Below are 20,992 nucleotides of genomic sequence, written 5' to 3'. Positions count from 1 at the left end.
TGTCAGGAAACATTGAAAAGTTTAAATATATATATATATATGAAATAGGATTGTGAGGAAACATTGAAAAGTTTAAATATATATATATATATGAAATAGGATTATCAGAAAATGTTGAAAATCTTAAATATATTAATATATGAAATAGGACTGTCAGGAAACATTGAAAATTTTAAATATATATATATATGTATGAAATATGATTGTCAGGAAATGTTAAAAATCTTAAATATATTAATATATGAAATAGGATTATCAGTAAATGTTGAAAATCTTAAATATATTAATATATGAAATAGGACTGTCAGGAAACATTGAAAATTTTAAATATATATATATATGTATGAAATAGGATTATCAGGAAATGTTGAAAATCTTAAATATATTAATATATGAAATAGGATTATCAGAAAATGTTGAAAATCTTAAATATATTAATAAATGAAATAGGATTGTCAGGAAATGTTGAAAATCCTAAATGTATATACGAAATAGGATGGCAGGAAATGTTGAAAATTCTAAATCGTACCTGAAGTAGTAATCCTTTTAAAATTTCATACAAAGGTAAGGTCATTCATCACAGTATAATTATATTCCTACCTGAAGCTTCTTCGATGTAGAGAACGAACCAGAACAGAGAAAACAGTGGAAAATCGGCAACACAGTAGAAGCTGACGTTGACTCCCGAGTTTTCTTGTGGTTCTGCATGTGTGACGTGAGAGCAGCGGCAGTGTTATAGCCACGGTTGCAGAGAGTGCACTGGAAAGGCTTAGCATGATCGTGGGTCTTCATGTGAATCTTCAGGTGGTCACTCCGAGAGAAGGCAGACTCGCAGTGCTGACAACGGTATCGCTTGTCGCCGGTGTGTAGTTTAATGTGCCGGTCGCGGCTTCTCTTGTGTTTGAACAGTCTTTGACAGTAGTCACACTTGAAAGGCATTTGGTCGCTGTGTGCCTGGAGCAGTTAATGTTAAATTCTGATCAAAACAGGCTACTTCCATAGAAGAGAACTGGAACTCAACTCAGTAATTATTATATCTCATTTAAAATGTCGATAGTATTTATGAAGATTAGAATCCATTTTTCATCGGTTGGATATCTGTTTTTTATGTTATGGGCGATATTTTCGGTCATAATCCCAATAATTATAATATACAACAAGGTTCGGCCATCTTACGATACTAAATTTGATTTTAAACAAGCTAATAGTGAAAATATTCCTCCTTATTAAATATACACTACGAACTATGAATGTAGAATATTGTCATAATATAAAAGACTGTTTATTGTAGATCTTATTACTTAGTTTATTTTGTGAATGAATATTGTATTATTTTCTAGTTATTTATTATAAGAAAGTTAAAACAGAAAATTATTGGAAGTTGTGTTTGTAACTCATTGATTTAAAGAATATAGCAAGCATATAATTTAGTAATAAACATAGAAATAGCACTCAGAAAAATACAATAGCACAACAGTGTAAAGCCAAGGCCAAGGAAAATTTGAAGATGGTAGAAATGACAGGCCTAATGATTAACATAGGCCTAACGTTTAAAATATTAAAGTGAGAGTAACACTAGAAAATGATATAATAAGAAGAACTTATTCTGTTAAAATACGATTCTAACATAACTGAATCAGCCTGAGTGCACTTTGGAAAAAGAAACAGAAGATATTTTAAAAAATAAGACCAAACGATTACTGGAAGAGCAGAATACGGCTGCGATAGCTCACGCTACGTTGTAAGGAAATTATACACAAAATACTAGTGCGATAGAAATAGAAAAAGATAGTTTGGCTCGTAAACAGAAATTCTAAAGCAACTGATTAGGCCTAAGTGGATTATTCTGCAAGAAGAAGAAAACTATATATAGTTTTTATGATATGTCAATGATGTCTATAGCGTAAATAATTTATTGTACAGCTGCTTAACTAGTTCGAATAGATATATATTATTTTGGCAGCAAGTAAAGAACGTGTTGTTCGTTTATTTTTGAATTTATCACCTACAAGTTACAGGCACCTACTGTAGAAAAATCCTAAACACATCAACAAAAATAACCCAATATATTTATACTGTACCTTTAACAGCTGACAAATATAATTTACCAGAATAACATAGAAAACTATAGGTCCCTTTATTCACTATCACTGTTTCACTCTCTTGAAAACTTTGTCGTAAAATAATAATATTTTGAGAGCGGTGTAAACAACAAAGACAAAAGTAAACTTAGGTGAGTTAAAACTTTCATCGATTGTAAACAATGTACAAACTTATATAACTTATAGCTTTCATTTATAATAAACAACATAAAAACTTATCTGGCTTATGGATTTTATTTATTGTAAACAAAGTCTAAGCTTAAATGAGTTACATGTGTTAAAAGAACAAGTACTGTAGCTAAGTTCTCTGTGGTGAAACTACGTTACAGAGATTATTTGTAAACATGTAATAATATAGATAAAACACAAACACACACAAACACATAAGAATTGTAAAACATGTTTTCAACCAATGATTTGGTGTTGTAAGCTTTTACTAATCACATTTATAGTTCATTGCATATACAAGTTTTATGATATAATACAGGGTTATATATAATAAATACATTCAATTCTTGTGGGTAAGTAAACGAAAGAAAAAATTTATAGCAGTTACAAAACTTCTGGAAATGGGAAAACATGAAGAGAGAGAACTGAGTATATTGATTAGGTATTAAACGCTAAATCCCAGACTATGTATGTTTCTAAGGCCAAACATAGCTTTGGTTAGAAGTAAGGTATTATGTTATACGTGCAGTAGAATAGTATTACTTATTATAGTGCATAAATATGAATTAAAATTAGTTATAGAATATTATCCTAGATAATGTACTATTTCTAAGTGAATTATAAGTTAAAGAATCTATAGAATAGTGTCCCAGATAATGTACTGTTTCTAACTGAAATATAAATTAAAGAATCTATAGAATAGTGTCCCAGATAATGTACTGTTTCTAACTGAAATATAAATTAAAGAATCTATAGAATAGTGTCCCAGATAATGTACTGTTTCTAACTGAAATATAAGTTAAAGAATCTATAGAATAGTGTCCCAGATAATGTACCGTTTCTAACTGAAATATAAATTAAAGAATCTATAGAATAGTGTCCCAAATAATGTACTGTTTCTAACTGAAATATAAATTAAAGAATCTATAGAATAGTGTCCCAGATAATGTACTGTTTCTAACTGAAATATAAATTAAAGAATATATAGAATAGTGTCCCAGATAATGTACTGTTTCTAACTGAAATATAAATTAAAAAATCTATAGAATAGTGTCTCAGATAATGTACTGTTTCTAACTGAAATATAAATTAAAGAATCTATACAATAGTGTCCCAGATAATGTACTGTTTCTAACTGAAATATAAATTAAATTAATCTATAGAATAGTGTCCCAGATAATGTACTGTTTCTAGTGAAGTGTTATTAACTGAAGTATAAGATAAATCATCTACAGAATATTCTCTCAGATAATGTACAACTTATATTCATAATCAGGCAGAAAAGAAAGATAAGAACAGATGATTTATAGCCTAGCAATAGAAAATAACAGGGTTCTTCTTGCAATATTGTAGTTTATTGAAGTAAAAGTTTATTAAACTATGATTATAAATAATATTATGTGATCGAAACAAGTTAACTACACATATTGATCTTTAGAAGGTACTTTTATCTGTCAAAAATCATGTAAAAAAAGTTCTATCCCTTTCATGTGTCAAAGTTCAATGATTGTGTCTTGACCTTTAAACATCTATCTACATTCTACGATCGATATTGTGATCAAATTTACGTTTTTTACATTTCATAGAGGAATTTTTAATTTTACATTAATTTGAAAAGTTCCTCCCAATTATTATATTCTCGATGAATATATTGTATCGTAAACATAAGAATATTAACCCATTATTCACCACACGGTGGAAGGAAAATGAACATATTACATTTCCGTTAATAAACAGTAATTTACACTTAAACCTGTTCAGGTTGTTTCAGGAAGCCAAGACGTTCAAAAGCTTCATTACAGAACTGACTCCCGTAGAGCGTGCTCTCTGTCGTGCCGATAGTGTAGTTGGTATTACCATCTGGGTCAGAAGATGCGAAGCAACTCCAAGGAGAAAGGGTAAGAGGTTTGTCTTCTGGTGTACTGGACGATCTCCAAGAAGAAGTGGTTCGAGTTCTGTTAGATAGTTCTGTGCAAAAACACCAGGTTTATATTATATTTATCGTTATTACACAATACATTAAACAGCTATGAAATACCTGGTATTATTCATGGATTAGGTGCAGTGTTGCTTAAAAGAAGATGAAAACACTCAGTCATGTTAACGGATCAGTTTCAGTTCCATTACAGATAACATTTTCCAGTATTTGAGGACCATTCGCTGCTTTGCTCCAAGTTATTTCAAGGCACTTGCTAATATTTACGGTTTACTTCCAGTTTCGAGATTACAAATGTTTTAAGCGAAACTTGAAAAGTTTACCTACATGGTGTAAAAGCCACCACTTAAAATATAACTCTAGTTGATATGTCAAGCCACCACTTGAAATATAACTCTAGTTGATATGTCAAGCCACCACATGAAATATATTATTAGTTTCTCGGTGATTCATTTGTTCTTAATTGTTAAACGTACAATAATAAAGTTAAGACACCTGGATATCTTATAACAACCTCACTAAGACAGGCTGTTATTATTCTCTTATTTCACCTCAGACAGACGTACAGAAAATGTTTAGGTGTACATGCGTCTAAAAATGATCACTACGCCTAAAACAATGTAAAGAACACTTACTGCAACAGTCTCCATTAAGTTCGCAGTGGGAATACAAACTACATGTGTGACTTTCGTTTGAAGTACCTTTTATGTCTAAATATCCTATTTCCACGATAAGTTGTAAGGAGCAAGCGGATTTCATACGTACTTGAGAGTTAACTGGGCGGAGCAAGAAATGAGACAGCAGTAGCTGATTGGCTGCTTTTATCAAACACTTGAACTCTGTTTGTGCGTGCTCGTTCACAAATTAGAGGAAATGACAACAGGTTGCACCATAGTGGTGCACGGTCGTGGAAACCATTAATCATTCTACCAGTTTATATGCATCAGTGACACCCAACTCCTTTACTAGTGAAGTTCGTAGGGGAAGCGAAACACGTAAAATTACAGCCACGCGCACGAAAGAAACACGTGCTGGCCACAGTGGAAAGTGTTAATGTCAACTAAACACCAGACATGGCCAATTACACCCTCGGTTCCAAAGATTCGTATTATAGATATTAGTTATTACCTGATACGTGGGTTTGTGGTTATTCGAAAGTGCTTGAAAGAAAAACATTTTTTAATTCCAGTATTCTACGCTACAGTTACTTGAGTTGTGTACGAAGTGTGAATCCGAGGGTTCACGGTTCGCGTTCCGTTTATGCTGCAAGGAAGAGCTTCGCACTTTGTACTCTAAGGTGCGCTATAAGACTGACTGTCAAATTCCGTATTATATTAGATAGCCGAAGATGGTGGGTTTTGTTTACTATCTGTCTGCTCCACATCGTCCTTTATTCAAATTAGGGACAGATATCCTTTTGTAGCTTCACACGAGCATTCCAAGATAATAGACCTCTGTGTTCGAGGCATCTTAAATAGTAAAAATATTATAAACGCAGTAGCTGTGTGGGTCATTTTTGATATAATACATTGCATTATATTTTTGTTATACTTGATAGAGATGAATAAGGTTTGATAATTATTTTGTTATCGATTCTAGAAACTTTGAGGATTTGAAAATATGGTATCAAAAACCCTCATTGGTTTAGCGGCAAGTCTGCATGTGTAAAACAATAAAACACTCTACTGCACAGCTATGCGCTTAACAGCAAATCAGACAACTGTACAGAGAAAAACCAACCCTTAGACCCACTTTACAATTATCGAATGTTACAAATTTCAAACGTTTCACCAGAAAGTACTGTTAAAAATGAAACCAGTTTTGTTTTACCTTAAGGACTTGATTTCTGTTAAAGTGATCGTAACAAAACACTTGTCTGGCACAGAGCTGATTACAATGTGGTGGAACGTAAGTTGCTTACCTTCCTTTGGTAAGTCGAGTCAACCTTGAATCACGAAACGCAGTGATGCACTTGAGCAAGCAGGATGGTGGAATTATGTGAATAGGGGTAGAGGGAAAGATTGTGAAGTGATCGTCTGTTTGTTTGTTTTAGAATTCCGCACAAAGCTACTCGAGGGCTATCTGCGCTAGCCGTCCCTAATTTAGCAGTGTAAGACTAGAGGGAAGGCAGCTAGACATCACCACCCACCGCCAACTCTTGAGCCACTCTTTTATCAACGAGTAGTGGGAATGCTCGACACATTATAACACCCCCAAGGCTGAAAGGTCGAGCATGTTTGGTGCGACGGGGATGCGAACCCGCGACCCTCAGATTACGGGTCGCACGCCTTAACACGCTTGGCCATGCCGGGCCCGTGAAGTGATCGAACTTAGAGCATCTGTTAATGTGTTATATAACAATATATATATATGTATATATTTGTGCATTAATTAAGGTGCAGAAGACAAGACAGCTTATGCAGTCACCAAATTATTATTGTTGTTTACCGGCTTTATAAGAATATTTATATTTCATAATTCCTATCTTGGCATGTTTTTGCAAAGATATTTGAAAAATAAATAACGACCAGCAAAGTGTTTGTGGTTGAGTAAATATCTTTATTATAATTCTTTAAATACAGGATTTCTAGAATAATGCAAGGGAATTCTAATCGCGGACACCTAAACTTGTAAGTATACCACCAGTCTTGGGCCTAACATTCAATCCTGAAAGAATAGTCCAAGTGTTGGAGGTGGGTGCTGTCGCCTAACTGCCTTTCCATCTACGAAGGGCTATGCTGTATTTTTTATGTTATTTTCAGGAAAATTCTCAAACAAACTATTTATTAAGATTAGAATAGAATATTTTAGGTTCATAATATAGTGCTTTAACCATAGTAGAGTTAAATACATTTAGATTTATAACGTAGAAACTAAGTTACTTAATAAATAAAAATGTTTAGGTTAATATACAGGTTAACACCAGGATAAGGTTCAAGAGGTTTAGGTTAATGTGGAAGTTAGCATCAGGAAAACGTTCAACATGTTTAAATGAATTTAGAGGTCCAGTTAGGACAAGGTTCATTATGTTTACATTAATATAGAGATCAAGAGAAGTGATGGTTCAGGATGTTTACATTAATATGAAAGTTAAAACCAGAGGCGATTCAAGATGTATAGATTAATGTGAAGGTCAAACCACAGCGTGATTAAAGATGTTTAGGTTAATGTGGAGATCATATCAATATAGGATTCATGTTTAAATTTATAATGTGAAACAATACCTACAACAATATCTACAACAGTACCTACAACAATACCTACAACAATATCTACAACAGTACCTACAACAATACCTACAACAATATCTACAACAGTACCTACAACAATATCTATAACAGTACCTACAACAATACCAACAACAGTACCTACAACAATACCTACCACAGTACCTACAACAATACCTACCACAGTACCAACAACAATACCAACAACAGTACCTACAACAATACCAACAACAGTACCTACAACAATACCTACCACAGTACCAACAACAATACCAACAACAGTACCTACAACAATACCAACAACAGTACCCACATGCGAATCTTTTTCAAGGCACTTTAAGCACATTCTCTAGACGCTTACAGTTACTGTAGAGAATAAAGCAGTACACGCTTTCAAGATGTTTCAATTTAGGTTAAAACAGGTGCATGTTTAGATTTCAGAAATACATGTTAGTTCAATGAAACTTTTTATGATGTTTACATTTAAACTGTAGTTGTGAAACTACAGCATATTTTCAAGGTGTTTATAGTAGAGGTGTTAATCCAGTACATGATCCAAAGTAATCGTGTTTGGAGAGAAAGATGTGATTACGTTTTTGTCTTTTTGTTGTTGTTGTCGGATTTCCCATTGCAAACAACATGCAGATAATTTATCCCAAACTTAAAACACAAAAACGTGGACGTGTGGTTTCGAAAATACATAAATGTTGTTGACGTATTATTCATGAGAAAACTGTAATTATGAGAAAACTGTACATCCAGAATTTGGAAGTTATAGCAGATGTCCGTATCTATCAAGACTTGAGAACGAAAGAAAGCAAAATTTTAAAATGACCTTCTTATGGTTCACAACATTTCAATCATCGGAATCGCTGATAACGAGAAAAGATTTCTAGGGAGACATTTGTTATAGAAAGTGCCGAATCTCATGGCTCGTTGCATGCCAATAAAACGAGTCACGAAAGCTGTGAATTTGGACACATTAGCCACTGATAAACATTGGAAGACCTGTTGATTTATGACTTCAGTCTATTTTTTATCTGATCTGTATATGTTTCTGCTCTATGTTTATTGAGTCTCGGATGCTTTAATAATCGAGCAGCCTCTCTGTTTACACTTTAAAACACACAGAATCGAATACAAAATGCAACATGCGATAATTACACAGAATCGAATACAAAATGCAACATGCGATAATTACACAGAAGTGAATACAAAATGCAACATGCGATAATTACACAGAAGTGAATACAAAATGCAACATACGATAATTACACAGAATCGAATACAAAATGCAACATGCGATAATTACACAGAAATACGAACTTACAAAATATGTCATTAGCACTACTAGATAATTCTATATATATTGTTTAAATGTACTAAACACTATTTGACTTTGCACAAAAAGTGATTCAGTGTCCTTATAGTGCATACTAACAACTAATTAAAAACTGAACCCTTAGCAACAGATTTCTGTTGATAGTCTCGACCTAACAAGGGATGTTGCACCTTTGATTATGTTGTTTTTCTGTCTTAGATTAAAAAATGATGTTGTGTCTTTGATTTTTGATCCTACTATTTTATCAGGAGTGTGCATGTTTTACTTGATAATGGGTTGGACTGTGAATTTGAGGATTCATGGCTCCAGTCCCTTTGCCGTAAAATTGCACTCAGCGCTATAGGGACGTGAATGTTTTATGCATTAGACGGTCGACTCCCTTTATACGATAAGAGTAGTTTATAGGTTGTCGAATATCGAAAACAAACGAACAAATCATTAATACATTTGAACTTGAGAGAGAGTTATCACAATATTTCTATTTGATCCTACTGAAAGAAGTTGTTACGTCACTTTCATTTGATTATGATGATAGAAGTGGCCATGTTACTTTTATTCGATTCTACTGGCTAAGGAGATTATGTAGTTTGTGTTTGATCGTATGGGAAAATCACTTAAACTGTTTATGTTTGAAACCTATTAACAGAAGTTAAAATATCGTCATAGGGACAAAAAGTTTCCATTCTTGATTGTTGACTTCTTTAGTAAGAAATGTAGTTTACGTTATTCACCATTGACCTTTAATGAGAAAGGTCATATGACCTGTCTTTATTACGTAGTGGCAAATTTTTAGTTTAAATAATCATTATCTCTATTATAAAAAAACATGTTAGGTTTCAGAATGTACCTGAAACAATAGTCATAGCCTTTTTCAGTCGGAGTCAACATATAAAAACAAAACCCAAACTCTCTTTTTCATTGCACGTGAGATATAACATTTGTTCCTTCTAATAGAGATCATGGACCTTCTAAAATCTAACAATTATTTCTTATAACAGAGATCACGAACGTTTTGAAACCTAACATGTGACATTACTTTATTCATTCTTGGCAGAAGACACTTTGACCTACTGAGAAAGATCATGTCTATAGTCTTATGTACTAATGAAGAGAGAGAGTTTGGGCTTTGTTTTCTTTTGTATTTTGTCTCCTAATGAAAAATGTTATATCTATTGTTTTACGCGCCGTGAGAAAGAAAGAGAGAGTTTGGGCTTTGTTTTTATATTTTGACTCTTACTGAAGAAGGTTATATCTATTGTTTTATTTACCGTGAGAAAGAAAGAGAGAGTTTGGGTTTTGTTTTTATATTTTGACTCCTACTGAAGAAGGTTATATCTATTGTTTTATTTACCGTGAGAAAGAAAGAGAGAGTTTGGGCTTTGTTTTTATATTTTGACTCTTACTGAAGAAGGTTATATCTATTGTTTTATTTACCGTGAGAAAGAAAGAGAGAGTTTGGGTTTGTTTTATATTTTGTCTCCTACTGAAGAAGGTTATATCTATTGTTTTATTTACCGTGAGAAAGAAAGAGAGAGTTTGGGTTTTGTTTTTATATTTTGACTCTTACTGAAGAAGGTTATATCTATTGTTTTATTTACAGTGAGAAAGAAAGAGAGAGTTTGGGTTTTGTTTTTATATTTTGTCTCCTACTGAAGAAGGTTATATCTATTGTTTTATTTACCGTGAGAAAGAAAGAGAGAGTTTGGGCTTTGTTTTTATATCTTGACTCCTACTGAAGAAGGTTATATCTATTGTTTTATTTACCGTGAGAAAGAAAGAGAGAGTTTGGGCTTTGTTTTTATATCTTGACTCTTACTGAAGAAGGTTATGTTTATTGTTTTATTTACCGTGAGAAAGAAAGAGAGAGTTTGGGCTTTGTTTTTATATTTTGACTCTTACTGAAAAAGGTTATATCTATTGTTTTATTTACCGTGAGAAAGAAAGAGTAGATAATCAGTATTCTGATTACATAATTTCCTAAAACATTTGTGTTTAACAACTTAACAATAAGAATACAATATTTTAAAAGTACATTTTCACTCCACTCTCAGTTTACCAAAGAGTATTTATTAACAGCGTTAGATATTTTTATCAGATAGTTGTAATGATTTGTTTCCTTTTTATTTTTAAGTCTCGCATTCTGTTTCCTATTTTAATAAATAGTTTTCTTCGTTTTATTTTTAACCCTTTCATGCCAACGCTTGTCGATCTACTTTCTTCGTATAACAATATTGTTTTCTGTCTCTCAAGATGGCTGCTATATGAACTCTACAACGTCGAAGTAATCAAAGGAAGTTATTTACGCAATTACCACGTCTAAAAAACAAAAACAAAAAACGATACAGCTTAGATATAAGGCAGAATCTCAGGATGAATGACGTATAGGACGCCTACCTCAAAGGGTGCCAAAATCGACTTTGCAATTAGAAGTTTCTGTCAAATTTTACAGGGGACGCTGAATACAAGGTTCACACAGGAGACGGCTCTGCAAACACTTTTCTTTAAAACGCTATGCATTTTTGATTTTAAAAAAATGTTCCATGTTATAGGTTCTGAATGAAAATAGTATTCACTAATTCTTACTGAAAAACCGTATGTTGTAGATAATATGTCAATACTATATACATGTATGAATGTGCGTGTATAATTTTACAAATCTCTCTAAATAGAGAGGGCAAAGCCAGGTTGTTAAGGCACCCGACTCGTAACCTGAGGGTTGCAAGCTCGAATCCCCGTCGCACCAAACATTTTCGCCCTTTCAGCAGTGAAGGCGTAATAATGTGAAGTCAGCCCCACTATTTGTTGATAAAAGAGTAGCCCAAGAGTTGGCGGAGGGTGGTGATGACTAGCTGCTTTTCATCTTGTCTTACACTTCAAATTTTGGGACGGCTAGCTCAGGTAGCCCTCGTATAGCTTCGGACGAAATTCAAAAATGAACAAACAAAACAAACTTATGGAGATACTGCATGTACGTTTGTACTGAGAAACCCGAAAACAAAAGTAGATACATGTTTTATTTAGCTTTTCTACTGTCATGTTCGGGTCATTAAATCATTGGATTATCCAAGAAAAGCTCTGCCATTGTTAAGTTCAATGTTTGTGAGCGATTATTGTACCGACTCACTACTCTAAGTTCTGGGATTCGATCCCTGTGGTGAAGCGAGAGTTGAAAGCCTCTTCTTTAGTATTGCGTTTATGTAACTCGGTCAGCTTAATTGTTCGAAATAATAATAATTTATCTGCATTAACCATACACACGAATCACGTACGTTTCTCACGCACATTGGAAATAGATCAAGAACTAGACAAAAGACGCCCTTCTTCTGACGGTTATAATCAAAACATTTTTTTAGCAAACTTTTTTTTTTTAAAAGTTGAACAACAATTTATGCATATCCATTGGTGTAAAAATACACTACAATATGACGTAGATAAGTTAAAGCCCAATATTTAAGCAATTTTCTTCCAAGTAAAGTGTACAATAAACGTTTCAGTTATCCTATCTTCACTTTTTAGAATCAGTTGACTTGGCCTTTCACTCACTGTCAGACATCGTCAGGCCGGTTAGTCTAATACATAAAAGAAAAGTTGAATCGACTTTTGTGGAACCGTAGAAGAATACACACGTCCTTGAAATTGAAATTCTAAAGTCTGAAACCATTAGTTAAATCATGTCGCCGGCGGCTCACAAAAAACTACACGAAGCTAGGTTGATAAATGATTAGACATTGATTTCTCGAATAGAGTGTTGCTAAATGTGATAGAAGAACTTGTGCTTTAAGTTCACTACTATAAGATATGTAATTGAAATATAATATGGTTCTTAGCCCTAAATGTTTTAAAACGAATACTTTATTTTTTAACGTTTAAATCAAAGGGCAACAAGATCGTTTGAGTTCTGGAGGGAAGAGGGAGGTTCCTTGCACATGTCGTCTCTTCTGTGAAGAGGGAGGTTCCTTGCACATGTCGTCCCTGCTGTGAAGAGCGAGGTTCCTCTAATATCTTACACCTGTCATACCTGCTGTGAAGAGGGAGATTCCTCTAATCTTCTTGCACATGTCGTCCCTGATATGAACAGGGAGGTTCTTCTTATCATCTTGTACATGTCGTCCCTGGGGTGAAGATGGAGGTTCCTCTTATCATCTTGTACATGTCGTCCCTGGGGTGAAGAGGGAGGTTCCTCTTATCATCTTGTACATGTCGTCCCTGGGGTGAAGAGGGAGGTTCCTCTTATCATCTTGTACATGTCGTCCCTGGGGTGAAGAGGGAGGTTCCTCTTATCATCTTGTACATGTCGTCCCTGGGGTGAAGAGGGAGGTTCCTCTTATCATCTTGCACATGTCGTCCCTGATAAACGTTTGAAAACTTAACAGTTTATTTCGAATCTTAGTTTTTAAGAACACTTTTATACTCAGCACAACCACACTTTAATTTATATCATTGAAAAATTTCATACCTTATCGAATCTAAGTATCAACTGGAAAATGAGTTGATAGTTAGGGTATTCGACTCGTATCCTCCGACATGCTTGTTTTTTCAGCTGTGAAGGCATTATTATGTAACAGTGAATCCCACTTTTTGCTATCCAAAAGTTGGTGGTGAGAAATTTTGTCACCAGCTGTAACTCTTCAATCACTTCAAAATTATAGAAGGTTAGTGGCACAGAGAGCCCTCGTTTAGTTCTCCTTCTTGGTACCTTCTTCTATCACTTCAAAATTTGAGAAGGATAGTGACACAGAAAGCCCTCGTTTAGTTCTCCTTCCTGGTACCTTCTATTAATTCAAAATTAGAGAAGGTTAATGGCACAGAGAGCCCTCGTTTAGTTCTCCTTCTTGGTATCTTCTTCTATCACTTCAAAATTTGAGAAGGATAGTGGCACAGAGAGCCCTCGTTTAGTTCTCCTTCCTTGTACCTTCTTCCATCATTTTAAAATTAGAGAAGGTTAGTTGCACAGAGAGCCCTCGTTTAGTTCTCCTTCTTGGTACCTTCTTCTATCACTTCAAAATTTGAGAAGGATAGTGGCACAGAGAGCCCTCGTTTAGTTCTCCTTCCTGGTACCTTCTTCTATCACTTCAAAATTAGAGAAGGTTAGTGGTACAAAAAGCCCTTGTTTAGTTCTCCTCCCTGGTACCTTTTTCTATCACTTCAAAATTAGAGAAGGTTAGTGGTACAAAAAGCCCTCGTTTAGTTCTCCTCCCTGGTACCTTCTTCTATCACTTCAAAATTAGAGAAGGTTAGTGGAACAAAGAGCCCTCGTTTAGTTCTCCTTCCTGGTACCTTCTTCTATCACTTCAAGATTAGAGACAGTTAGTGGCACAGAGAGCCCTCGTTTAGTTCTCCTTCTTGGTACCTTCTTCTATCACTTCAAAATTAGAGAAGGTTAGTGGCACAGAGAGCCCTCGTTTAGTTCTCCTTCCTTGTACCTTCTTCCATCATTTTAAAATTAGAGAAGGTTAGTTGCACAGAGAGCCCTCGTTTAGTTCTCCTTCTTGGTACCTTCTTCTATCACTTCAAAATTTGAGAAGGATAGTGGCACAGAGAGCCCTCGTTTAGTTCTCCTTCTTGGTACCTTCTTCTATCACTTCAAAATTAGAGAAGGTTAGTGGTACAGAGAGCCCTCGTTTAGTTCTCCTTCTTGGTACCTTCTTCTATCACTTCAAAATTAGAGAAGGTTAGTGGCACAGAGAGCCCTCGTTTAGTTCTCCTTCCTGGTTCCTTCTTCTATCACTTCAAAATTAGAGAAGGTTACTGACAAAGAAAGCCCTCATTTAGTTCTCCTTCTTGGTTCCTTCTTCTATCACTTCAAAATAAGAGAAGGTTAGTAGCACAGAGAGCCCTCGTTTAGTTCTCCTTCCTAGTACCTTCTTCTTTCACTTTAAAATTAGAGAAAGTTAGTGGCACAAAGAGCCCTTTTTTAGTTCTCCTTCGTGGTACCTCTGAAGTAAGTTTAAGGATTTGTTTAGCTAAAATATCAGGTTGCTATTCCTGGGGTGGGCACAGAATATTTGGATTTTTGTGTAACTTAACTGAACAACAAAATTAACAAATCAACGTAGTTTTAAAGACTAGAATTAGTTGACCCTTCATGGTCTTATTTCATCTTCAATATTGTTAACACTACTTGTCGATTTTCATTAGAATGTGTTAATCGTATCGGATCTTATACTCCTAATAATTGTGATAAAGTAATACCGGACTGATTTGTTTTATCACGAGTATTAGGCTTAACGGTTTACACATGAATGTTTCGCCAGTTGTCGATGTACTTTTAGCGAGTACAGCGGCATGTCTCCGGATTTACAACGCTGAAAACAGCGGTTCGATTCCTCTCGCTGGGCTCAGTAGATAGCCATATAAGGAAACACACACGATGTAATTTTAAAGACATTGTGCTGTACATTTATACCGTTTTAGATTTCTTAATGTTATTAATACTCCTGTTCAGTCAATAAAGTGTTGCGCTGAACGAAAGTTCCCTGGAGCATATAAGTATGTTGTATAATAACAGAGATTGAGTAAACTATATTTAAACAGTTTTGGAGCCTCACCAACTCGTCACAGTCCATGTCGTGACGTCTAGTCTTATTATATCTAATGACCGTGCATCCAGAAAATAGCTATGCAGCATAATGTCCATCACAAAAGGCTCTGTTATAAGATGGTCATGTCTAAATCACACCCACACCCTTCCCTATAGGGTTTATAATGGTCATGTCTAAATCACACCCACACCCTTCCATATAGGGTTTATAATGGTCACGTTTAAAGTACACCCACACCCGTCCCTCTAGGGTTTATAATGGTCACGTAAGTACAACGGGTATTTAAACTCTAAATCTCGAACTAAACACATCTTTATGGGTTGAGTGTATAAATATTTTGCATCGGGAAAGGCTTTTACATGTCCTCCCAAAACCGAATCAATTTTCGATGGTATCAAGTTACCTCCAAAACGCCAAAATGTAGTTCTAATATGTTCCGTTTCGCTAAAAATTTGAATAAACTGTTGTTATCTTGTGACTTGTTCATCTGTTTGATTTGCACATTTAAAATCATTTTAATATAAGGTAATCAACTCTTTATGTAAAAACAGCTTTTTAAAAAAACAAACAAACTCTAAAGCGACAGTCTTTTTATAGCCATCCCTAGTTCCTACTTTTGAACTCGTGGTAAAAAAGGAAATACATCAAGTTAGTTCCATCCACAACTAACTCTTTGAGTGTTTTTGTCTGATTTAACAGTGGAATTTGAAAGTTACTTTTATATTGCATTCACGACCCAAATATGCGGATATCAATGGGACATAAGCTAGTCTAGGATTTATGGTCCGGACACTTCAACCAATGGGTAACACCCAAGGCATCAGCGAAGTAGATCGATTTTTATCGTGATTATTAAGGCTATTAGTTTGTTGATTTCCTAACATAAATCAAACTATAATTTCTAGAGAACACTATCAGAAGTAATTAAAATTAGTAAATTCTAGCTTTTCTTAAAAACCGTTAGATGTCTCTCAGAAGCAATAATATGAATATTAATTTCTGGTCAACAGTGTTTAATTACTTTGCATCTTACAGTGTAAGTAAGTTTGAAGCTGTATAAAAAAAACGTAAATCCTATTTACGATAAGAAACATGAAATATTTTAGTCTGTAGTAATACAAGTTATTCATAGCATTGTTGTAGTAACACAATATACGTTAATCATTGTTATAATAACACAAGCTATTCTAACAATGGTTGCAGTAACACAAGCTATTACAATTATTGTTACAGTAACACATGTTATTCTAATCATTGTTACAGTAACACGTGTTATTTTAAGCTTGGCATTTCTTATAAAGCCCCTTGATTATATCAAAAAAATAATTAGGTTGTATTTACTTCATATGATAGTCGATATCATAAGAAAATAACACTATAGTGTCTAAGAAACTAAATGAAACAATAAACAAACATGTGGCCATAAACAATAAATTGTATAAAGACCTCATATTCATCACAGATTCAGTAATTTACGTTCACAGTGTCTTGCGTATATTCGTTCTCAAGATTTTACACTTGTGAGCAACCAGTCGACAGACAGAGGTCGCTTAAATACTGAAAATAGAAGATAAATATTCAGAAAACGAACAGTTAGAAACTTTAACAAACCAATTATTACAGTTTGGTGTCAGGCTGCTTCACGGATGGGCAGCCAAGCTGAAATGAATAAGTATCAGAAGAGGAAAAACCAATTTGTAATGTGATATCGTGCAATATACCAGTGTTTGTTTTAGGAATGTAAAAACTTAATAAGATAGCAGTAGCATTTCATTGGTTGTTGTAAAATAGTTTATACGACAATAAAGCATATTTCTCTATCAACCTGTCTTCTTCACCTAGAACGTAAAAGTGACATCACATCTTCTCTGTTCGTCTCTCAAATGCATCTTACCTTCCTAAAATAAGACGAGATGTGGCAGCACTGCTCCCTACGCCTTTTAAAATAGATCTCTTTTCAAAATGACACAACTGATCAGTTCGCTTTTTAAATAATATTTTCTCTTTTCAAAATGACAATATTAATTGGTTTGTCTTTTAAAACAATATCTTCCATCTTCAAAATGACAACTCTGCTCACTTAGTTTTTAAAACATATTTTCTCTTTTCCAAATGATAGCAGTGATCACTTTAACTTTGAAAACATGTTTTCTCTTTTCTAAATTACACAAAGAATGAAACCTTGAGCTGTAGGTACTTCAGAACACATTTTAATACATATTTTCTTTTAAGACGATAGGCCTAATCAATAGCAATGCTTTATTTACAATAGAAAACAAACTTTCAAGTTGACTTGGTTGTAGGTTTTTATTATATGCAGTTTTTTTACGATGGAAATCGTTTTTTTATAGACGAGGATCACGTGCAGCGATTTAAAATAAATATCCAGAACACGAGCTGATTATTTTTGTTTTCAGATCACTGATAGAGAACTAGTTGTGTCCGAGTCTACTAAACTATAGTTGAGGTTGGGTATTTGTTTTAATGAATACTGTTGTTAGCAAACTAGTTGAAAATGTTACTCAAGGGTATACACCTATTGCTATTCGTCTTTGACTTTCGTGCTTGTAAATTGGTTAACACAATCTACATCAAGTGGTGCACACCTGCGTGTTACCTGACTGTCTCGGCCAGAGGCGGTCCTTAAAACCAAACGAATACATCACGTATTTCTGTAGTTTAAAAATTCATAAAATATCCTAAAGTTCTCAAGGGGCAAGCGGCTTGATTGTCATTCAGTTCTACTACACAAAATGAAATGCAGTACAGTTTTGCTTGGGGCAATCCAACATACAAGTTATAAACAAAGCGGTACAGAGTTATTGTTGGATATGATAAATTATATATTTTTTTGAGGTCACTATATGAGTAAACGATGTTCCATTGTCTTTCTTGTACAATAAGAGTTATTAATTTCATTTTTGATCTCATTTATAACAGGAAATCGTACAACCATAAGAAATACGAAACTTGTGAAGAAATTATATGACGAACTGAAGTAACAAAGATGGCTACTGGAAAAAGATACAGATAGTGCGACTCTATAAATAGTGGAGGAAGCTTAACAAAGAAACAATATTATTGTGAAGTAACGACGTTCAACACGGAGATTTGTTTGTATTGAAGTTAAGCACAAAATTACACAAAGGGCTAGCTGTGCTCTGCTCACCACGGGTATCAAAACAAAGAATGACTGTATCACATAAACGCAGCCCTTCACCGAAGACATGTGTTTGGTTTATTTTGAGTGTCACGCAAAGCTACACAAGGGTCATCTGCGCTAGTCGTCTCTAATTTATCAGTATAAGACTACCCACCGCCAACTCTTGGGCTACTCTTTTACCAACAAATAGTGGTAATGACAGTACCATTATAACGCTCCCACGGCTAAAAGAACGAGCATTTTTGGTATGATGTGGATTCGGATCCGCAACCCTCAGATTGCGAGTTTAGCGCCCTAACCATCTGACCATGCCGAACCTCGAAGACAGAAAAGAAACTCTTTACTTAAGTTATAATATAGACTGCTATCATTTTAAGTTACGTTGAAAGAAATAGCATTCCAGACCTGTAAATAATAGTGATTATGAAAGCACTTTTCTCAGTGTAGTTATAGGTACGTTCAGATTACGAAACCGGTGTCTTAAGATATACTCACGTCAGTGTAATGATGATAATTTATCAAGTTATTGTCATCAATACTTGGGTTAAAGGAAACTAAAACAATACTACGGCTGATAAGACGCACAATTCTCAATTTGGTAATTATATACAATTTATTAGTTTCTTAAATTATGTTAAACTCTGAACATTTTCTTCAGTGGCGTATTTAGATTGGGGCTAGTGGGGCTCATCCCCAGGGCCCATAGTCTTAATGGAGGTCCATTGATAGTTTTATTCTGTGTTAAATTATATGGGATGTAGGGCCCACAAAAATTAGTAGTTCCTGGGCCCACACAACCTTAAATCCGTCACTGATTTTTGTAGATATTTGTAAAAACGGACTGATGGCCATTAGTGGGTGAATAAAACTACCTAATTAATAATTAAAAACCATTATACAGCCTGCTACCTACTAAGATTGTCACGTGTGGTCAATTGAAGATACACAGGAACTGAAATTATGTATCTGTACAGTTCACTTACTCTACCTAGATGTACTGGTTCTTGTTAGTTTTCATCTGTACAGTTCACTTACTCTACCTAGATGTACTGATTTCTGTTAGTTTTCATCTGTACAGTTCACTTACTTTACCTAGATGTACTGGTTCCTTTTAGTGTTCATCTGTACAGTTCACTTACTCTACCTAGATGTACTGGTTCCTGTCAGTTTTCATCTGTACAGTTCACTTACTCTACCTAGATGTACTGGTTCCTGTATCGACACAGGCACTAAAATTGTGTATCTGTACAGTTCACTTACTCTACCTAGATGTACTGGTTCCTTTTAGTGTTCATCTGTACAGTTCACTTACTCTACCTAGATGTACTGGTTCCTGTTAGTTTTCATCTGTACAGTTCACTTACTCTACCTAGATGTACTGGTTCCTGTATCGACACAGGCACTAAAATTGTGTATCTGTACAGTTCACTTACTCTACCTAGATGTACTGGTTCCTTACTCTACCTTTTAGTGTTCATCTGTGCAGTTCACTTACTCTACCTAGATGTACTGGTTCCTGTTAGTTTTCATCTGTACAGTTCACTTACTCTACCTAGATGTACTGGTTCCTGTATCGACACAGGTACTGAAATTGTGAATCTGTACAGTTCACTTACTCTACCTAGATGTACTGGTTCCTCTTAGTTTTCAAAAATCCCTGTCGTTTTCACTAAACACAACTAAACTCTAGGATAGATTTTTAATACCTAAATGCAAAATACCTTGTTGTTAATGGTTCTGATAATATTCCATTTAAATAATCTGGAGGATCGAGTGTAGCCTGGTAGTTAATGTGCCTCACTAGGTTTCCATGATTTCCACTCTCTATCTGTTAAGCTACATTTTGCACCTTGTGTTATAAGAGTGGCAATCAAATCCTGCTATTTGAATAGAGGAGTCTCAAAGTTGGTAAAGACATTGATGTCTGGCTGCCTTCCCCTTGGTGTTTTAGCTCAAAATTAGAACGGATAACGCAAATGACCTTTGCACAGTTTTGGGTGAACTTCCAAAGTAAACAAACAAACTTAACAAACATTTTCAGTTTTACAGAAATAAATCAGTGAAGCATAAAAACAAACAAATATTTTCTTTCTGATTAGAAAGTGTGATTTTTTATGGTAGAGTGCTTACTTTCAGCTGTCCTAGAACGTTGGTTGTTGGTTGATTTTCGCACAAAGCTACTCGAGGGCTATCTGTGCTAGCCGTCCCTAATTTAGCAGTGTAAGACTAGAGGGAAGGCAGCTAGTCATCACCACCCACCGCCAACTCTTGGGCTACTCTTTTACCAATGAATAGTGGGATTGACCGTAACATTATAACGCCCCACGGCAGGCATCTTTGGTGCGACGGGGATGCGAACCCGCGACCCTCAGATTACGAGTCGCACCCGTCCTAGAACGAGCTGTTTGACTGATACAAAGATGAAATGTTAAAGCTTTTTCAAATCCTACACGTGAATCGTTGCTTTTGCTACTGATAGGAGCATGATTTTCATAATACTCTCTTTCTACTT

The 20,992-nt window shown here is 34.7% G+C and overlaps 1 protein-coding gene across 2 annotated transcripts in view; it reads right to left on the bottom strand.

Annotated features, from left to right (window-relative positions):
- LOC143231724 (uncharacterized) overlaps window positions 1–20,992 on the bottom strand; it is a 143,323-nt gene that overhangs the window by 24,922 nt on the left and 97,409 nt on the right. The window contains exons 1-3 of one of the 2 annotated variants that reach the window (XM_076466341.1): window positions 4,842–4,969; window positions 4,024–4,238; window positions 601–954 (exon numbers count right to left, since the gene is read on the bottom strand). In XM_076466341.1, the coding sequence (XP_076322456.1) occupies window positions 601–954; window positions 4,024–4,238; window positions 4,842–4,965 (693 nt within the window). In that variant the 5' untranslated portion in view covers window positions 4,966–4,969. Of the gene's footprint in view, window positions 1–600; window positions 955–4,023; window positions 4,239–4,841; window positions 4,970–20,992 lie in introns of those variants that run through there. The other variant, XM_076466340.1, reaches the window with a different exon arrangement.

Source organism: Tachypleus tridentatus, chromosome 11 (assembly GCF_004210375.1).
Source record: "Tachypleus tridentatus isolate NWPU-2018 chromosome 11, ASM421037v1, whole genome shotgun sequence".
NCBI classification, from domain to species: Eukaryota; Metazoa; Arthropoda; class Merostomata; order Xiphosura; family Limulidae; genus Tachypleus; species Tachypleus tridentatus.
This window is presented reverse-complemented; position numbering and strand designations above follow the sequence as displayed.